The sequence below is a fragment of the Pieris napi genome, chromosome 1 (assembly GCF_905475465.1).
Source record: "Pieris napi chromosome 1, ilPieNapi1.2, whole genome shotgun sequence".
NCBI lineage: Eukaryota > Metazoa > Arthropoda > Insecta > Lepidoptera > Pieridae > Pieris > Pieris napi.
Genome location: NC_062234.1, coordinates 10,516,081 through 10,535,190, shown reverse-complemented (window position 1 = coordinate 10,535,190; position 19,110 = coordinate 10,516,081). Strand labels below are relative to the sequence as shown.

Below are 19,110 nucleotides of genomic sequence, written 5' to 3'. Positions count from 1 at the left end.
AAGATAAAAACAATCATTGATGCGCATTATATACGTATATCATGCTAGAATTTCAGCTCGACCGGTGCTGAACTTTTTGAGTTTTTGAAGCGTACATATTATTATGTTACGAAGTATTAAATGAATAATAAAGAAATTTAACTACTTATTTGGAAAATCCAGTTTTCGGTAACTCATTTTAATTAATATCGTCAATTAATAGGACAATACATACATTATAATGAAAAATGCATATATTGGCCGAGTTTTATAATTTTTGATGTGAATAAGTTCTATCTATAATATTTTAATTATATGTATAAAACATTAAAAAGATCACTCGAAAGAAAACCAACACGATATATATATAGAAAATCTTTATTAACATTGAAATATTTTTAAACGTTCGTTGTGTCTACTGGTCCTTTGTTTTAGAATGGATGTTTTGAACCTGTAGTTAATCCATACAGGCCACTTCTGAAAAAGGAATAAATATAATTTGAAATTGTGTTAGATATCAATTACCGTGTTACTTTTAGGTACTTCATGAGACTACTACGACTAATTACACTTACATTAACGGTTGAAAATTTAAGGCCCGTTCGATTAATAATACAACGTTGACTTTGGTCTTAAATCTTTCATTTTACATTCTCCCCACCCTGACCAATTTATAGAAATGTTCTGTCATTTTGTACAATAGAACAATATCATGAATTAAAATTTCAATTGTATTTTTTTTATAAGTGAATCCGCCACCCATGCCATTCCGACACTCCATTGCCAGTAGGCCGCAAGTCCGTTGCCGGCCTTTCAAGAATTGGTACGCTCTTTTATTGAAGGACCCAAAGTCGAATTATATGATATGCATTTTAACTTACCCGCTTTTGTTTAATTGAGCATTTCCCATCTTATGCTGCCTTCCATTACACCGTTGGTTGCGTGCTTCGTTAAGATTGTTACATTGTCTTCCAACAAAATGGTCATGGGTTACGCTAGCAGCAAAAAATTCGTAGGAACGACTGTGAGAGCACGGACTTAATGCGCACCCAGGCTGTCTATGTCTACCACCATTTGGGTAAAAATCAGCGTCAGCAATAACATCAAAGATACCCAGTTTACCGCCATCAGTGTGAATGGTTTCTACGTAACGTCCATCGTTTCTGCTTAGGGTATTTGAATTCCTCGGTCCCCATTGAGGACCTGCGGGATCTAATCCTGAAAGAAGATAATAGGATAGTATCTAAATTGAGTCATCGTACAGTGAGGGGCTATTGTATGCTGTTATTATTTTGACAAGAAAAGTTACAAAGCGTAAAGAAATTGCCGTTCGACCCATTAGGATATTACAGCTATGAAAGCAGAGAAAGGGTATTACAGCAGATTTAATGACGTGGAATAAGTGATACATGTATCTGATGTTCCTTAATATATAAACATTTTTTTTTTAAACATAGGTGGACAGAAAGTGCTGAGGAACTTCTACAAGAATATTTCCATTATTCAATTTACTAATATCATGTCCCTCGGACAATAAAGCTGGGGTAGCCGCAGAGCAGACGGAAAATAATAAACGGCTCAAATATAAGAGTCTTTCCTCCAACTTCGATTTAATTCCCTTTGGAGTAGAGACTTGGACCGTGGGGTTCAAGTGGACAAGAGCTAATTCAAGATTAAAGTTGGCGCAGATAGTACCGATGCCCCCAGAGCTGGTGCTTTCCTCGCTTAACGAATGAGTATCGCAATACAGCGATGAAATGCTGTCAGCGTTACAAGTACACTGCCACAGGGACCAAAGTTATGAAATTTGTTTAAAAAAATTATATTAATTTTTCTAATAGTTACTATGTAGGTTAATAAAATTGTAAATACGGTATATTTGGTAAACATTGCCTAAATATCATTCATATAGAGTGAAATAAACTTCTGTATAAATGCTAGGCTCAATAGAGATTATTACCTTTAACTTTAAATAGTAACAAATAGTTCCGTACCAGTTATACGTCCAACACGTCCATTAACGGTGCGACCAGCGTTTCCAACAACATGAGCCCCTAGACTGAAGCCAACAAGATGCACGTTGTTCCAGTTACCACCGTGTCTGGAGATCAACCAGTTCAGAAAATGACCAAGATGATGACCAATTCCAGGAACTGATTGTACTGATGTTGAGTAAACTCCAGCTGCGGCTCTTCTCCAGTCGACGACAATAACGTTATAGTCGCCAACTCGAAGGAAAGCATCACGAATCATTGGGTTCATTGATGAACTGCCTTTGCTGTTCCATCCGTGGACCACAACCTTAGTTGGTAAGTTTCCGTTATAGTTTGAGTTGCGTACGGAATTATCGTCGTTGACCGTCAGAACCTGATGGTTCGTTGGATTACGTCTAAAAATAAAAATTATTGTTTACGTTTTTTTAAGATTTCTTCAAACTATACGTCCATTTCTATATAAATAAATCTGACCTTGTGTATAGCCAGTATCGGTTATTGAATCCATTAAACAATTGAGCGTCTTTGCTGGTAGCTTTAAGATCTACCAGATGAATCTTGTTGTCTCCATCGGGCATCCATATATAGCGACTCACTCCTTCTACATAGTGACTGTTGTCCCCTGGTACAGGCGGATACTGATCCGAGTTTGGGATCGCACTACCAGTACATACTAAAAATACACAATATACAAATTAAAGTTACAAACAAGCCTTAATAGATGTTTTTACAAAGATCGATATTAATATAGGTATCGGAATACAATCTAGTTTTCTAACATAAAAGATAATAAAAATTCAAATTTTTAATAAAATGTGATGTATTTTGAGTTTAATGTATAATGAGAATTAATGATTTATTGTGAATGTTAGAAAATTAGTTGACTCACATGCTACATAAACAGATAACGCTACAAACAGCCTCATGACGATCGAGAAGTCAATATAAATTTTAACTTTTGGGGGATCTGTTATATTTATAGAAAATTACAATCTACGTAATTAAGTAAGCATATCTTATCAGATTTGCAATTTTATCGTTTATTAGTACTATTACTTCGTTTTAGCATTGTCCGATAAATGACACCAGCCCTGCGATTCTGTAACTCACTTTTCGAACTCACACAGCGGTTTTCGCATCGGCGGTCGCTCTCAAATCAGTCGTGAAGCAGTCATTTTATGATTTGGCATTCTGATAAACAATAAACTACAAGCTCCCACCATTTCACCTTTTCTTAATGTCATCCTCCCATCTCTTAGCCTGTCTTCCTCTATGTCTCTTTCCGTCTAAAGGGTACCATTCTGTGATTAGTTTTGTCCACTTTTCTTGCTTTTCTCTCATCATATGTCCTGTCCACCTCTACTTCAGCTGTTTGTATGTTGTGTATGCATTCTGAAACTTAGTTTTACTTTTGATGTCTATTAATTTTTCTCGGTCTTTTCTTTTGACACCTATTGTACTTCTTTCTATGCTGTTTTGACAAACTTTAATTTTATTTGCTAGATGTTCTGTAAATGCACATATTATATACCTCCCTCTTTTCTTTCATAGGCATATCTTTGTTCTTCATCACTTCACTGAGTGACCAATACCTTTTCCAAGTATTGGTAATCTTCTTTCAATCTCTTTTTCCATGCAGCCTTCAGTAGATATTAGCTGTCCTAAGTGTACATATTCCTGTACGTACTCTATTTGCTCATTATTTACTTTTATCGTGTCTGTTTGTGATGAGTTTGTCATGACTTTTGTTTTATTTAAATTCATCGATAGTCCAGCTTTGTCACTTACATCTGCTAGTTGTTGCAGCATCATTTCTAGTGATCTTGAATTTTCCGAGAATATTATTAAGTCGTCTGCATAGCGTAGATGGCTCAAGTTTTCACCGTTTATGTTTAGTCCCTCATTTGTCCAGTCTAGGTTCCTAAATATTATTTCCAAAACGGCAGAAAATAATTTGGGTGAGATAGGGTCTCCTTGGCGTACACCTCTCATGATAGGGAATTCTTCGCCTATATCTTCTAACTTGACTTGCGCGGTACTCTTGGTGTATGCATTACGAAGTAATCGTATGTATTTTGTTTGTACACCCTGTATTTTTAGTGCATCCCACCTTTTTTGTGTAATAATATTATTGTAGATTTAGTCCAATCCTCTGGAATATTTTCCGTTTTTATAATTTCGTTAAATATATGTATTTAAGCATCGGACCAATAACTGGTGATGTAATTTTCAGTATTTCATTTGTCTGATCAGCTTTATCGTTCTTTTGTGTACTAATTGCTGTTGTGGTTTCTTCTTTTAGTATTTCAGGTAATTCCTCTTCATCGGTAGATGCATCATATTCTCTTACCACTTGTCCCAGCTTTTGACTTTGATATAAATTTCGATAAAATTATGTAGCAGCTTTTGGTATCTCGGGTCTCTTCTCTGTTATTTTACCATCCTTCTTTTTTATATTTAGTATCCAATCCTTTTTTCGATTTAGTTCTTTCAGTGCCTTTTTTATTCCTCCGGTTTTTTCTATATAATTCTTCATAGTATTAAATCGTTTCGTTTTTCTTTCGTTCCGTAGTTTTTTGCTTATGCTTTTGCTTATTTCTGCGATTTTTCTGCGGTTGTCATTAGTTTTCTTTTCTTGTAGTAGTTCCTTACGTTTCTGTAGTAGTTTTTTGCTTTTGGGTGAGACTCGCTTCTTGCTGTTTGTGTTTACTTTTCTAGGTACAGTTTTTAGTTGGTTTAGTAGTTTGTTGTATTTTTATTGTATTGATACGCCTTCTTTACTGTCTATTGATATTTGTAAATTATTAAGTAGGACTTCTGGTTCGCCTTTGTATTGAATAACTGCGTATTTATTATGAAATCGTCTTGTTTTTTTAGGGCGTATCCCTGTCAGTGTAGCTCGAATCATTCTATGGTCTGTGTTAAAATTTAAGTTATGTATGACCGACACATCTTGTGAAACGATTGTGAAATAATTGTATTAAAACAATTATTTCTTAATCGTTGTTTGTAGGAATAAACTAACATATCTTAGTTTCGTTTTCTATCTAACCTGTAGAGTCACAAAAAGAAATCCTGATAAGTTATTTTATAATTTTACGATATTAATGTGTTTTAATTTTTTTAATTCCACAAATAGGTAGTCTTTAATGGTGAAGTATGCACGTAGCAAGTTCGAGAATATTCTACTTATGGATTTTTTTTAACAATCGTTGATAAGACAGAAAAATTGCGATAAATATAATCGTATTAGCGTTTTGATTTTGGTATAAAGCTGCGAATTTATTATTTTTATCATTATATCTTATCATGACCCCTGGTTATTTTTATTATATATTAGTCTTTAAAATGTATAAATTATTGTACGTATCTGTGTATCACATATGTTGCATTCTCCTAGCAACCAACGCAACGATGCCAAGCGACCGAATAGGGTGTTTTATATCCCTTGATGGAACAGGATTTTAGGTAGGTGGATTTGTTTGCAACGTCTCTTTTGGACAAGCACAAAATCTAGAGAGCAGATAGAAAACAATAAACGGAATCCCTATCATTCCTTAAACTTTTATTTTGTTCCCTTAGGAGTTCAACATCCTGTGCCATGGTTAATAAACTATAATTAGAGATTTATGTAGGTGCCTGGTAACCAGGGATAACTGGGCAAGCCTGACCTTGGTGCTTTTTTCACTGAGCCGTATTACTATGTTAATTCAGCGACGAAGTCATAGGAACCTATTTGTTTAGTACCAATACCCATTTATATTAATAAAACTGCTCTCTGAAATTATTTGTAATAATATTCTAGGAATATTTTAATTTGTACTAACTTGACTGGACTTGCAATGATATGGTAGAAAGCAAATCAATATTTGATAACATTTATAAATAATAAATCTTAAGCCTAGGATAATTACACGACGTCACAATCATATAATTAAATTTAATCGATATCGATTAAATAAAATATTATTCCCTAAACTATGTCGTGATAAACTTTCATTTCATTCATTATTTCATTCTTTCGTGTTTAATAAAATAAAAATTCAATTTTAAATATTTGAGTTGCATTTAATGTCGATAAAATCATCCTTGTCCTTATTAGTATTAGAAGGGCCAGCTTGCTCCAGTCCTTAAACCGTATAAGCCGTTACTGAAAAGATAAATAAAGTCTATAATGTAAAACGATACTAAGGATTTATTAGGGTTTTAAGCTATTGCATAGCTTTTATCGCGGGCTTTTAGCGCGACCAATTCAAGAAATTCCATAACGAAAAAACCTAACGCACGATGACGTAATATAGGTGCGGCCATACGCGATAGAGCGGGACAGAACGCATACTGTATTCACATCTCTCTGACAAGATCGGTGACGTAGCGTAAGCGCGGCCGGTGCAGCCGGTACGCGTTAGAGTGAGACAGACTATATAGGCGTGTTAGTCTGAGTCTGGTAGAGTGGTAGATTGAATTAATATCAAAGAAAATACTGCATGAATAAAAAATAATAAATAATTATAATTGCATAAGGTAATAAAAAAGCTATGCAATAGCTTTACCGCGGCAGTCCCCGAGTGCCACACGTTTTTTTTTTAATTTACTAATGCTATAAATAGGCAAGAAGAGTTAATCAAAGTTATAAAATTGGGAGAATATGTGACTTCATCTTATCGTTGACCATTGTTCTTAAAACAAATAATTGGCAATTGAATTACACCTGAATAAATTTGATTCTATCAAGATATTTTATCAAAATCTACCTCGTCACTTTGGTATTAAACTTACCCCTGTTTGCCGAGATTCGCGTTACCCATGTGTAATTGCCTGCCATTACAATTAGACCTTTCAGCGTCCGATATATTAGAGCATAGTCGCCCAACCAGATGACCGCGTTGAACAGTAGCAGCAAAGAATTCAGTTGCTCGTCCATGTGAGCATGTGCTGATACTGCATCCAGGTTGAGGATTTCTTCCACCGTTGGGGTAAAAGTCTGCATGTGCTATAGGATCCATGATACCAAGTATACGTCCATCGGTGTGGATTGCCTCGACATATCTACCAGAGTTTCGGTTTAGCGCTTGACTGTTTCCACCCCAGGTAGGACCAGCTGGGTCCAAGCCTGTAAAAATAAATTAATTACTTGTGTTGTACTGTAAATTAAGTGGCTTAATAATTCACAGTGGAGTTTAATACGGAAGCAGTAGGTTTGATATCTGGTGATACAATAATGGATTTTGGATTGGATGATCACTTGTTTGCCGAAACGAATGAATCAGATACAGCAGAAAGGTGTCTGCCATATTTCAGATTACGCTGTAACTGGTCTTTTTCCTGTGTAAACGTATCAAAAAATATTACTGATAAGGATTTATATAATTCTATATTAAATTAATGCAGTACCTGTCACTCTGCGAGCACGACCGCCGATCTGGCGTCCAGCATTACCAACAATATGAGCTCCCAAACTAAAGCCAACTAGATGGAGATCGTTCCAGTTTCCACCAGCGGTGTTAAACAGAAATTGAATAAAGCGACCCAGATGATTTCCAACATCTGGCGCTCCTCTTGCAGCAGTGTTATATCCTTGACTAGCAAGACGATTCCAGTCAACGACAATCACGTTACAGTCCGTGACAGCGAGGAAGGCTTCAGTGATCATTGGGTTCATGTGAGTGTTTCCGTTATTTCTCCATCCGTGAACGATGACCTTGGTAGGACGATTTCCTCTGTAGTTCGAGTTGCGTACAGAGTTAGCGTTTCCATTTTGAAGTATTTGTCTGCTGTTTCGGTTTTGTCTATAAACAACATGTATATATTTAAAGTATAAAATATGAGTGCAGTTTAGCTTATATAGAAGAGTTAAAGAACAGCTTTGTTATTGCATATATGACTTGTCAAAATTTTAACCAATGAAAAACATAGAGCACATTTCCTACTGAACAACAATAAAAAATGAATGTACCAAAACATTAACGATAAATTTTTCTCGTATTCACAACCATTGACATCAATTTGTACTTATATTTACCGTCATCTTTTGGATGCTTATTTAGATAAATTATCTTTAAAATATTGTAAAAATTATCTATCAAGTACTCGTATTTGAATAATTTGTTAAGGCATGTTTCAACTTAATCTTATATAAATTACGACCCATCTTGTTCCATATTTTCTAACAAAAACAAAATACCTTGTAAACAGCCAGTACTGGTTGTCGTTTCCGTTCCTTGAATTGAAAAAATCTTCATCTACTGGTTCATGTAAGTCGACCAGGTGAGGTACACCCTCGCCATCCGGCATCCAAATATAACGGCTTACACCTTCTACATAAAGGCTGTTATCTCCTGGCACTGGAGAATAAGAGGTTCCAGCACAGACTGTGAAATAAACCAGAATTTTAATATATATTATTTATAGCGAAAAATATGTTATCACTAAAATATTTGGGTCTTTTTAACGCTATTTTGTTCGGTGGTATTTATGTAACGCCATTATACAATAAACGTGCCTACCGTAACGGCAAACGTCCTTTTAATTGGAGGATGAAAGTTATGGAAAAGAGAACGCACGTGTATATAATAAAATCTCCTGCGCATAGTCAGGTAGCATTCCTAAGATATATAAGTCGCCGTGGCTATGTCGGCATAGAAAACATAGTTTCAAATTTATTTACGAAACAACAGATGTTTGTTGACAATTTATTGCTTTTTAATATCAATCTATGTGTACTACATTTGACTTCATTACACATTACCCACACATACTACATTTGACTTATATTCGCCTACAATGTACTTGCTATCTATACAAGCTTATAGGTACACTTAATGCAAATTAATTGTATATAATTATTGTTACAATTATATCGACTTCTTATTGAAATAGCATTTATACTCACTGGCTATAAATCCTGCAAATACTACGAACACCCTCATGATAAGGCTGCTTCGGGGGAATATTTTCATTGTAACTGTTTTGGTATTTATATGATATACTCTATCATATCATATCTTCTTTGTATCTGTGTAATTGAGTTACTTAGATAATCAATAATGAATGAGTTTTTTATAAAAATGTAATTGCGATTTAATAATATCTTAAAAACATTCACCACAGACCCCACGTGAAGGTTTTAATTAGTTTTAACATTTTATTCTTATTTAAATAGATGTACTGCGTTGTTAGTTGCGTTTTCTCAAAAACTGTGACTTTATTCGTCAGCGAACCCGCAACTAATAGTTTTTAAGTTAATCGACGCAGATCGCATCGACTGGTGAAATAACCAATTTCACCAGTGCAATCAGTCCCCTTGATAGTGGGAGCGCTACACTGTTGCTTTGGGGCTTCAGCCAAATGGGCAGGCCTGACCGGGGCAGTACCACTTTCACAGAAAACTGGCGTGGAGTGTTGCAATTGGTTTATCCTGTACTAGCGATTCTTGTGGTGAGTGAGACTCCCGTAGCCCATTTCCCATCCTAAAAAGTTTGAAGGTGCACTTTAAAAAGAGAATGCTCCAGTGGGTACCCACATGCTTCCGCTGTGGAGAACCAGAGGTTTCAGGTTGAAAAAGTATGGGTATGGTTATGGACGATAAGAGATTTATTTTTATACAGCCATACATGGCCAAATTTCAACCAAATTTTTTTATAAAACTATTATATAACTAAGCCACCATTTCAAAATCCACAAAAAAACCTTTTGCTATTCATTAATCCTCTCTAAGTATTATACTCTTTAATCATAGTATAATATCGTCATACGCTTCACAAATAGGTCGCTCTTCGCGGGAATGGGAGCTTGTTGACGCTGGACAGTGCGAGTCGAATCCACAGCAAAAATGTTATGTTTCCGGCAGAACCTACGAAGTTCTAGTAAAGCATACCCTAAAACACCCATCAAGAACTTACTAGGGTTCTTTTACATACATTTCTAAGGAACTTCTTTTGCACCCTTTGAATCATTACCCTATAATACCTTCCTTGACAATACATCACCCTAGTGGCTATGTCCGAGAGACTAGCTGAATTCTACAGGACAACCCCTAACCTCCAAAATGCTGTAATGGTATGCTCCGCAAATGAGAGAACTGGAACAAACAAAACACCAGGTTGAGAACTTTGCCAACATGCCTAATAATTTAATAACTACTATGCTATAGTCTCAGAGTATTTAATTCGGAGTCACTAGGCACGAAAACTCACTTCGAATTTGTCATAATTATAGTGGAGTTTATTTAAATCAATCTAATGCAGCAGCTTATCCAAATCATTGTTCGTCTGAATTACGGAAAAAAAACACGCGTTACTATCATTCAGAAACTTCCACTGCCAATAGAGTTGCTTTAGTCTCAACGAGTACTAAGTTATATGGAGTCGCTTAGAAGAAAAGATAAGTGGTGAAAGGAACACGTGGATGGATGACAAAGCAAAAGGCAGTAAACGAGAAATAAAATAATATATATATATATAATATATAAATCGTGTGTACCTAATGTTTTTAATATTAAGGCAATAAACAAATAAATAGTATGTAGGACGATAAACATATATTTAGGAAAATTGTGATTTTAAAATAAAAGTTACCGGTTATACGTCTAGCAACTCCTCCGATAGTACGACAAGCATTCTCAACAATATGATCCCCAGGACTGAAGCCAAAAAGGTGAAGATTTCCCCAGCTGCCACCGAAGTTACCAAATAATCTCTGCAAGTGCTGGCCAAGAAATTGGTTAACGCCTCCTGGCGTATTGCTCGGATTGAAGTAATGTAAGGTGGAGTGTAGTGCCATGATGCTGCGTTACCCCTATCCACGACAATGATATTAGTCACCAACTTGCGTTGCTATATCCCCTGCGTCTAATAACAAGATTGTTGTTCAAACAAAATATATGGTGAATCTTCAAACAGAGTAATAAAAATAATAACTGTATTACACATGATAAGAGTTGGTATAAATTTATTTATAAGCGACAGTGTAAAGCTTTCAAATTGTACGAATGCTATGATGTTACGTAAGAAACTGCCAAATTGAATATGATTGAGATATATTGTTTGGCTGATTGTTTTAAATCCACCTACATGAGATAACACAAATTAATCAAAATGTCATACTTAAAAAGATACAATCCTACTGTTTATTACCCATTACATTAGGCGTGTACTTTTCATAAAAGAAATATTTTTTTACATATGGAAGTCATAATATGTATGTAACACATTAAATCTGAAGGAGAGAGTTATGGGAAAGTTTCTTGGCAGGCACTATTGGAACAGGATCCCACTTCTCGATTCTACAGTTATCTGTTTTTTTGATTAAATTAGTTTTTAATGAATGGGAGAGTAGTTTCATCTAATTTTTTCTAAGCAACCTATCGCTTACCCATTGGATACTCCCTCAAGATTCATTAAAATTAATTTAATAAAAAAAACAGAGAGCTGCAGAATCGGGCGGTGGGGTCTTAGTCCCATATTATGTCAATAGAGATAGCGCTTTAATTAAGTCAGCCAAATAGATTATATTAGTATAGATATTTATAAATAAATTTAAGAAATTTGTTTCTTTATGAATGTAGTTATTTGTTACTAAATAACTTTGCATTTCCTAAAAAAAAATCATCTTTATTTTTTAAATTAGTACTTGATTAATATAGTATGGGACATGATATCGTTTTTAATTATTCTATAATAATTATAAAAAATACTCCTGTAGTAGGTATGGATATGTTTATATTTACTATGTATATATGGACTTCCTTTCGTTTTCTATTTAAAAGGTAAAATAAATTAATTTATTATTTTACGGGCTCAATGCGTAGAAGTTTAATTATTATATTTTTGTTGAGTCCCACATATAGTCTTTAATGGTAAAGAACGTAAGAAGCAACTTCCAGAATATTGTATTTTCAGCTTATGTAGAAATTTTGCGATCCTTGATAACACGAACACAATGCGATAAATGCAATCGTATTAGCGTTTTGATTGATGTTTTGATTAATCTGATATTTTATTTATCAATGTTTCCTATAATTACCGTTGGTATTTTTAAATACACACAAGTTATTTATAATATATGTTATATAGCGGTATCTCATTCAAAATATAAAGTTTGAAATCATCCAAGTATTCTTGTTATTAAGACCATTAAGAAAGACACAATCATCTCTCTAAAACTATGGTAAAGTAAATATATAAAAACTAGATTTCATTAGTAGCCGTTACTAATTAAACGACAAAAATAATAATTGTCTTCTTTACATTCTTCAAATACCTTGAATTAACATTAGTTTCTGGTAGCAAATTATTTACTTGACACATCTCAACAACATTTTAGTATCATCGCGATTACTAAAAATAATAATCTTGTATTTTTTTTCATATCGAAATTTATAGGATAAACATGTATATTAATTATAAGAATGAGTTGACAATTTATTAAAATTAATAACGATAAGATTCAGTATCACCCAGGTATGTGGTTCCATGCCCGTAACATGTTGATGAATTACACTTATCATGTATTAATCTTACATGTGTATTACACAAAAGAGTGATACAATCATTATTTAAAAGCTTGATTAAAACCTGCAAGGCGTACGGTGAATACCGTCTTTTTAGCATCAAGGAAAAAGACATTCATGAGTTATGTGACCTAACATTAGTTATAATAATGACATATATGTCGTCAAACGGCGTCGTTTAACTAACAGTCTGAAAGATATTCAGCCGTAGCCTTTGTTACAACATTTAATAAACGTGCTGGCTAATGCTTAGGCCATTCGTAGGTACCTATATGACATAAAAATATTTCTTATAAAAATTAAATTGCTTAAGTCAAATTCAGGATTGGATTTAGAATAACGTCGCCAGAATTTGATGATACTGATTATTAGAGACCGGATTATATGCATTTGCATATACGCATATGCATTTGCATATTTTAGCCATTCTCAGCGGTAATAGCATATTTTACCTAAGGGCCGATTTACATTATCTTAGTGTTTAGCAGAGTGCTTTAGGATAGTACTTTAGTTGAAACATGTAAACGCTACTTGCTTTAGTACGGTTCTACTTTCTTTAGTAGGGTTCTACTTCACTTTCAAGTTCAATCAAAATAGAATCGCTTTTTATTTTTGTTTCAAGTGATACCCCTCCCGCGCCCGCGCAACCCCCGAGATCTTCCCTCGTTGTGTGTAAACACGTAATTTAGTAAAATCTTTAGGAGAGTGCACAAGTCCCGTGAAACGCGTTCGTGTTTTTTGATTTTTAAAGATGGCTAAATGGTCGGAAGATACAACTATCAAATTTGTGTCTGAATATGTTGTTCACGAATGTTTGTGGAACGTTAAAAACAATTTATACAAAAACAAACAGGCTAGGCATTCTAGACCAGTGCCGATAATTTTTGAAACCAAAAAAAATTACAGTAGGATGAAACCCATTAGAAAAGCAGGAGAATATTATAAAAATTAAAGGAAAAATAATTTACGGGCGATCTGAGGTCGGGAAGGGGAAGGGGGGGGGGGGGAGTTTTAAGGGTAAAAAACGGTTTATCTCGCTTTCCGGCAAAACTAAAAGTCCTATCGAAGAAAGTTAAGTGGCAAAGTTGTAGGTAATAAAAAGATCTAAAACTTTTGTATTCACACATTTTTCACATTACCTCAAAATTTATGTGAAAAATTCAAAAAACCAAGTTATTGGTTTTTAATTTTTATCTTTTACAAATTTCTTTTTTTTTAACGAAATTTGGTGAAAACTTACCTTTCTATATACCAAATACGCTGTAATTTATTTGATTAAAAATATTTATTTTTTCACCTTATTTTGAATGAATATCGAAAAAACACCCTAATTTTCAATCGAAAATTCACCCGTCAAAATATCAGCTTTTTACAAAAAGTTGGTGTGCTTTCAGTTTGTTGAAATCGCTACTTTCCTATGGTAAAAAAATATATATACATTACCATAGTAAATCTTCTCAGAAAATGCAAAACATCGTATGCAGTAACGCCCAGACCCGTCATCCCCTTCCCTACTTCTCTTTATGAATCTTCTTTAAATTATAATTAGATGCCTATTTATTACTATTTTAAGATAACTTATATATACCTGAGTGACCTAAAAAAAATGTTAGCCTTTAGATGGGCTAAAATTTTCGTATTTCATAGAGAAGTAGGGAAGGGTATGACGGGTCTGGGCGTTACTGCATACGATGTTTTGCATTTTCTGAGAAGATTTACCATGGTAATGTATATATATTTTTTTACCATAGGAAAGTAGAGATTTCAACGAACTGAAAGCACACCAACTTTTTGTAAAAAGCTGATATTTTGACGGGTGAATTTTCGATTGAAAATTAGGGTGTTTTTTCGATATTCATTCAAAATAAGGTGAAAAAATAAATATTTTTAATCAAATAAATTACAGCGTATTTGGTATATAGAAAGGTAAGTTTTCACTAAATTTCGTTAAAAAAAAAGAAATTTGTAAAAGATAAAAATTAAAAACCAAAAACTTGGTTTTTTGAATTTTTCACATAAATTTTGAGGTTATGTGAAAAATGTGTGAATACAAAAGTTTTAGATCTTTTTATTACCTACAACTTTGCCATTTAACTTTCTTCGATAGGACTTTTAGTTTTGCCGGAAATCGAGATAAACCGTTTTTTACCCTTAAAACTCCCCCCCTACCCGTTCCCGACCTCAGATCGCCCGTAAATTATTTTTCCTTTAATTTTTATAATATTCTCCTTTTCCAATAAGTTTCATCCTACTATTATTTTTTTCACTTTTTATTTATTTTGAAGGCTATCTGCACTGGTCTATTCGGCATACACTGCCTTAAAACAAGCTATTTTATTTATTATTCATATTTAGTTTATATATATCGAATAAAATCTCGTCTTCTATTTGTTCCATAACTACCGTTAGTATTTTGCGTAGAATAGAGCGTATTTGCCGACGTCGTTGCGCGTTCATTGTGGCGCTGTAATGATACTCTACTGCAAGAAATGTAAATGTTCACTCGCAACGCACTAAAGCACTAAAGAACTTGCCTTTCAACTTGTACTAAAGTACTCTCCTAAACACTAAGATAATGTAAATCGGCCCTGAGATCAAGTTATAATGCATATTACAATATTTTTCACTCACCCTGCGTTTCGAAATGCGACCAAATTTAATAAGTTATTAATAATAGTCACAAAATATAAGGGCTTGGCTATTCAGGAATAATTGTGACTTTTTTACTGCATTTTGGAACGCAGACAGTAGCCGCGCGCGTCTTTTGTTTTGACAATTACTATAATAAAATAAAAGAGACAGAAGAACATCGCGCTCGCCTACTTCAAAGTCGCTCCACCTATTACGCATATAAATTGTTACTTGTTCAATACTTAATATACAAAATTTTTAAATAATTTTAAATTCATATAATGTTACTGTACCTATTATTGCCTATCAAAAAATAGTTTACTAATTGTATGCTGATTTTGAATTAAAAAAAATGAATACTTACTTTTCTCTTTTTTTTTGAGATTCCTAAAATTTATCATTTAATTTCGCATATTCTGCCAATTTTCGTGCATATTTCAAGCATTTTTCATGGATATAACAAGCTGTTTATGTTGCATATATAATCCGGTCTTTACTGATTATGTAGGTGTCTCGGATACTGTAGACCTTGATTGGAACAACTCCAAGTGATTTTTGCTGCCGGAGTTGCGTCTAAGTATTAAAAAAAATTGGTGTAATGTATTGAAATTCGTAAACAAACATGTGTGAGAGGCAGAATCGTATACATGACTTAATAAAGTGAAATAGGGTTTCTTTAATTTTAAATAAATAGATAATTCATACTTTTATTTGTTTTTGTGTGCCATTTATTGATAGAAATCATAAAATTTAATAAATAATAAATCTTTATCTCTGGAATAATTAAACATTTTATAAATCGATTAAATAAAATATTAATCGTTAAATTAAAATAAAATATGTCGTGATAAACTTTCAGTAAACTTTTGTTTATCAATAACATGTGATTATTACATAACCTCTTATGACATTTGTTTCATTAATTATATTTCTTATTTCTATAGCGTAGGCAATTTACAATAAAAATAAAATTTTAAATAATTTAGTTTCATTTAATTTCCATAAAAACGTCGTTGAAATAGTCGTTATTAGTATTAGAATGGCCAATTTGCTCCTGTCCTCAAACCGTACAAGCCGTTACTGAAAAAAAAAGAAAAAAAATTCTATAATGTAAAAAGATACTGAGGATGATATTTCATTAATTAGGTTTTGTTTATTTACATATACGATAAATAGGCAAGAATTGTCAATCGAAATAATAAAACTAGGAGAATAAGTGTTTGCATTATATCGTGTAGTGTTTTTAAAAGAAATAGATGATAATTTAATAAAACCTGAATAAATTTGACTCTATTAAGATATTTTCACTACTTTTATTTGATTTGGTATCAAACTTACCCGCGTTTGCCGAGATTCGCGTTACCCATGTGTAATTGATTGCCACGGCAATTGGATAGCTCAGCTTCCCATATATTAGGGCAAAGTCGCCCAACCAGATGACCGCGTTGAACAGTAGCAGCAAAGAATTCAGTTGCTCGTCCATGTGAGCATGTGCTGGCATTGCATCCAGGTTGGGGATTTCTTCCACCGTTGGGGTAGAAGTCTGCATGTGCTATTGGATCCATGATTCCAAGTAAACGTCCATCGGTGTGGATTGCCTCAACATATCTACCAGAGTTTCGGTTGAGCGCTTGACTGTTTCCACCCCAGGTGGGACCAGCTGGGTCCAAGCCTGTAAAAATAAATTCATTACTTGTGTTGTACTGTACATTAAGTGGCTTAATAAATCACAGTGGAGTTTAATACGGAAGACCTAGGTTTGATATCTGGTGATACAATAATAGTTTTTGGGTTTGCATGATCACATGTTTGTCGAAACGAATTAATGAGATACAGCAAGTGTCTGCCTCGTTCCAGATTCTGACGGATCTTTTTGTGTCTTAACAAATATTACTTATTTGGATTTAGAATTTATTTATTTCAACTTTATTTAAAGCAGTACCTGTCACTCTGCGAGCACGACCGCCGATTTGGCGTCCAGCATTACCAACAACATGAGCTCCTAAACTGAAGCCAACTAGATGGAGATTGTCCCAGTTTCCACCAGCGGTGTTAAACAGAAATTGAATAAAGCGCCCCAAATGATTTCCAACGTCTGGCACTCCTCTTGCAGCAGTGTTATATCCTTGACTAGCAAGACGATTCCAGTCTACGACAATCACGTTACAGTCCGTGACAGCGAGGAAGGCTTCAGTGATCATTGGGTTCATTTGAGTGTTTCCGTTATTTCTCCATCCGTGAACGATGACCTTGGTAGGACGATTTCCTCTGTAGTTCGAGTTGCGTACAGAATTTGCGTTTCCATTTTGAAGTATTTGTCTGCTGTTGCGGTTTTGTCTATAAACAATATGAATATATTATTTAAAGTATAAAATATGTGTGGAGTTTAGCTTATAAAGAATAGTTAATATTTAATATATGACTCGTCTAAAATTTAATCCAATAAAAAACAGAGTGCACATTTCCTTATTTATACAATAATGTTGTATAAAAACTACATGGACCAAAACAATTACGTTAAAAAATATGAATTAAAAATGATATACTATGCTTCTTAACGTAAGGTATTTCTAAAATATTATAAAAATTCAATTACATTATTTTAAAATACTGTTTCAAGTACTTGTAATTGAATAAATTGTTAAGGCCTAATTACAACAAATTTTTTTAGTTATATTTTACCAAAAAACTAAATTTACCTTGTAAACAGCCAGTACTGGTTGTCGTTTCCGTTCCTTGAGTTGAAAAAATCTTCATCTACTGGTTCATGTAAGTCGACCAGGTGAGGTACACCCTCGCCATCCGGCATCCAAATATAACGGCTTACACCTTCTACATAAAGGCTGTTATCTCCTGGCACTGGAGAATAAGAGGTTCCAGCACATACTGTGAAATAAATACCAGAATTTGATTATATATTATGTATAGCTAAAATACTAAAATATTTGGGTCTTTTTTACGTTTTTTTATGTAACGCCGTTATACAATTAATGTGCCTCCCGTCACGGCAAACGTCCGTATAATTGGAGTATGAAAGTTATGAAAAAGAGAGAGCACCTAGATGTAATAAAACCTCCTGCGTATATCCAGGCAGCATAGCGAGGCAGCATAGCTAGTCCTAAGATATATAAGTCTCGGCGTGTCTATGTCGGCGTAGAATTATAATTATATAATTGAGCACATATACATTTATTTACGAAACAACAGATACTAACAATTCATTGTTTTTTAATCTATAATAGTATTATATGCCTTAAATAGTCAGTATCTAAAAAAAAATCAGTGGCGCTACAACGTTGTTAGGTCTGAGCCTCCGATTTCTGAATCTGTTTTATGATCATTTCATTTCATTTATACACCGCTCCCTGTACCCTTCAACTTTTTGGGTCTAAGACAGGTCGGTTTCATCACGATATTTTCTATTGGTGCACAGCCGGGGTTCGAACCTCAGGGATGAAAGTCGTACGCTGAAGCCACCAGGCCAACACTGCTCAGTCAGTATCTATGAAAGCTTATGCACTTAATTCAACTTAATTGTATATAATTATTGTTAGATACACTTATATAGATTTTTTATTGATACAGTTATGAAAATAGCGTAATATACTCACAGGCTATAAATCCTGCAAATGCTACGAACACCCTCATTATAAGGCTGCTTCGGGGGAATATTTTAATTGTAACTGTTTGGGTATTTATATCATACTCTATCATATCATGTCGTTTGTAATCTACGTAGTTGAGTTACTTAGATAATAAATAATCAATAATAGTTTTTTTTTAATATCTTTATTGAAACGGAGGAGCGTGACGAGCTTTGTTGAATTTCTTGAGCTAGTTCCAGAAGAATTTCCAGTAGTCGGCCGAGTTTTGTGAAATAATTATTAACTTTATTTACAGACTCTCTGGGTGTAGCCTTATGATTTAATGTTTGTCTTTATTATGTTTTGTTTTACTCATATATGTAATCCTTTTACTAATTTTCCACAACTGTTT

General features: G+C 33.8%; 3 protein-coding genes across 3 annotated transcripts; all 3 read right to left on the bottom strand.

Moving 5' to 3' along the window:
* Positions 1 to 341: 341 nt before the first annotated feature.
* Positions 342 to 2,956, bottom strand: LOC125055171 (pancreatic triacylglycerol lipase-like). The gene is made up of 5 exons (XM_047657463.1): positions 2,863 to 2,956; positions 2,448 to 2,646; positions 1,974 to 2,368; positions 861 to 1,197; positions 342 to 456 (listed from the first exon to the last, which is right to left on the bottom strand). Exons 1-5 carry the CDS (start codon positions 2,897 to 2,899, stop codon positions 411 to 413), a joined length of 1,014 nt encoding a protein of 337 aa, XP_047513419.1. The 5' UTR covers positions 2,900 to 2,956; the 3' UTR covers positions 342 to 410.
* A 3,064-nt stretch (positions 2,957 to 6,020) lies between these two features.
* Positions 6,021 to 8,918, bottom strand: LOC125051251 (lipase member H-A-like). Its single transcript, XM_047651466.1, has 5 exons — positions 8,866 to 8,918; positions 8,158 to 8,344; positions 7,368 to 7,762; positions 6,753 to 7,086; positions 6,021 to 6,123 (listed from the first exon to the last, which is right to left on the bottom strand). Exons 1-5 carry the CDS (start codon positions 8,900 to 8,902, stop codon positions 6,078 to 6,080), a joined length of 999 nt encoding a protein of 332 aa, XP_047507422.1. The 5' UTR covers positions 8,903 to 8,918; the 3' UTR covers positions 6,021 to 6,077.
* A 7,024-nt stretch (positions 8,919 to 15,942) lies between these two features.
* LOC125051522 (lipase member H-A-like) lies at positions 15,943 to 18,766 on the bottom strand. The gene is made up of 5 exons (XM_047651898.1): positions 18,726 to 18,766; positions 17,814 to 18,000; positions 17,057 to 17,451; positions 16,453 to 16,786; positions 15,943 to 16,194 (listed from the first exon to the last, which is right to left on the bottom strand). The coding sequence occupies exons 1-5, from the start codon at positions 18,760 to 18,762 to the stop codon at positions 16,149 to 16,151; spliced, it is 999 nt and encodes a 332-aa protein (XP_047507854.1). The 5' UTR covers positions 18,763 to 18,766; the 3' UTR covers positions 15,943 to 16,148.
* Positions 18,767 to 19,110: the final 344 nt, after the last annotated feature.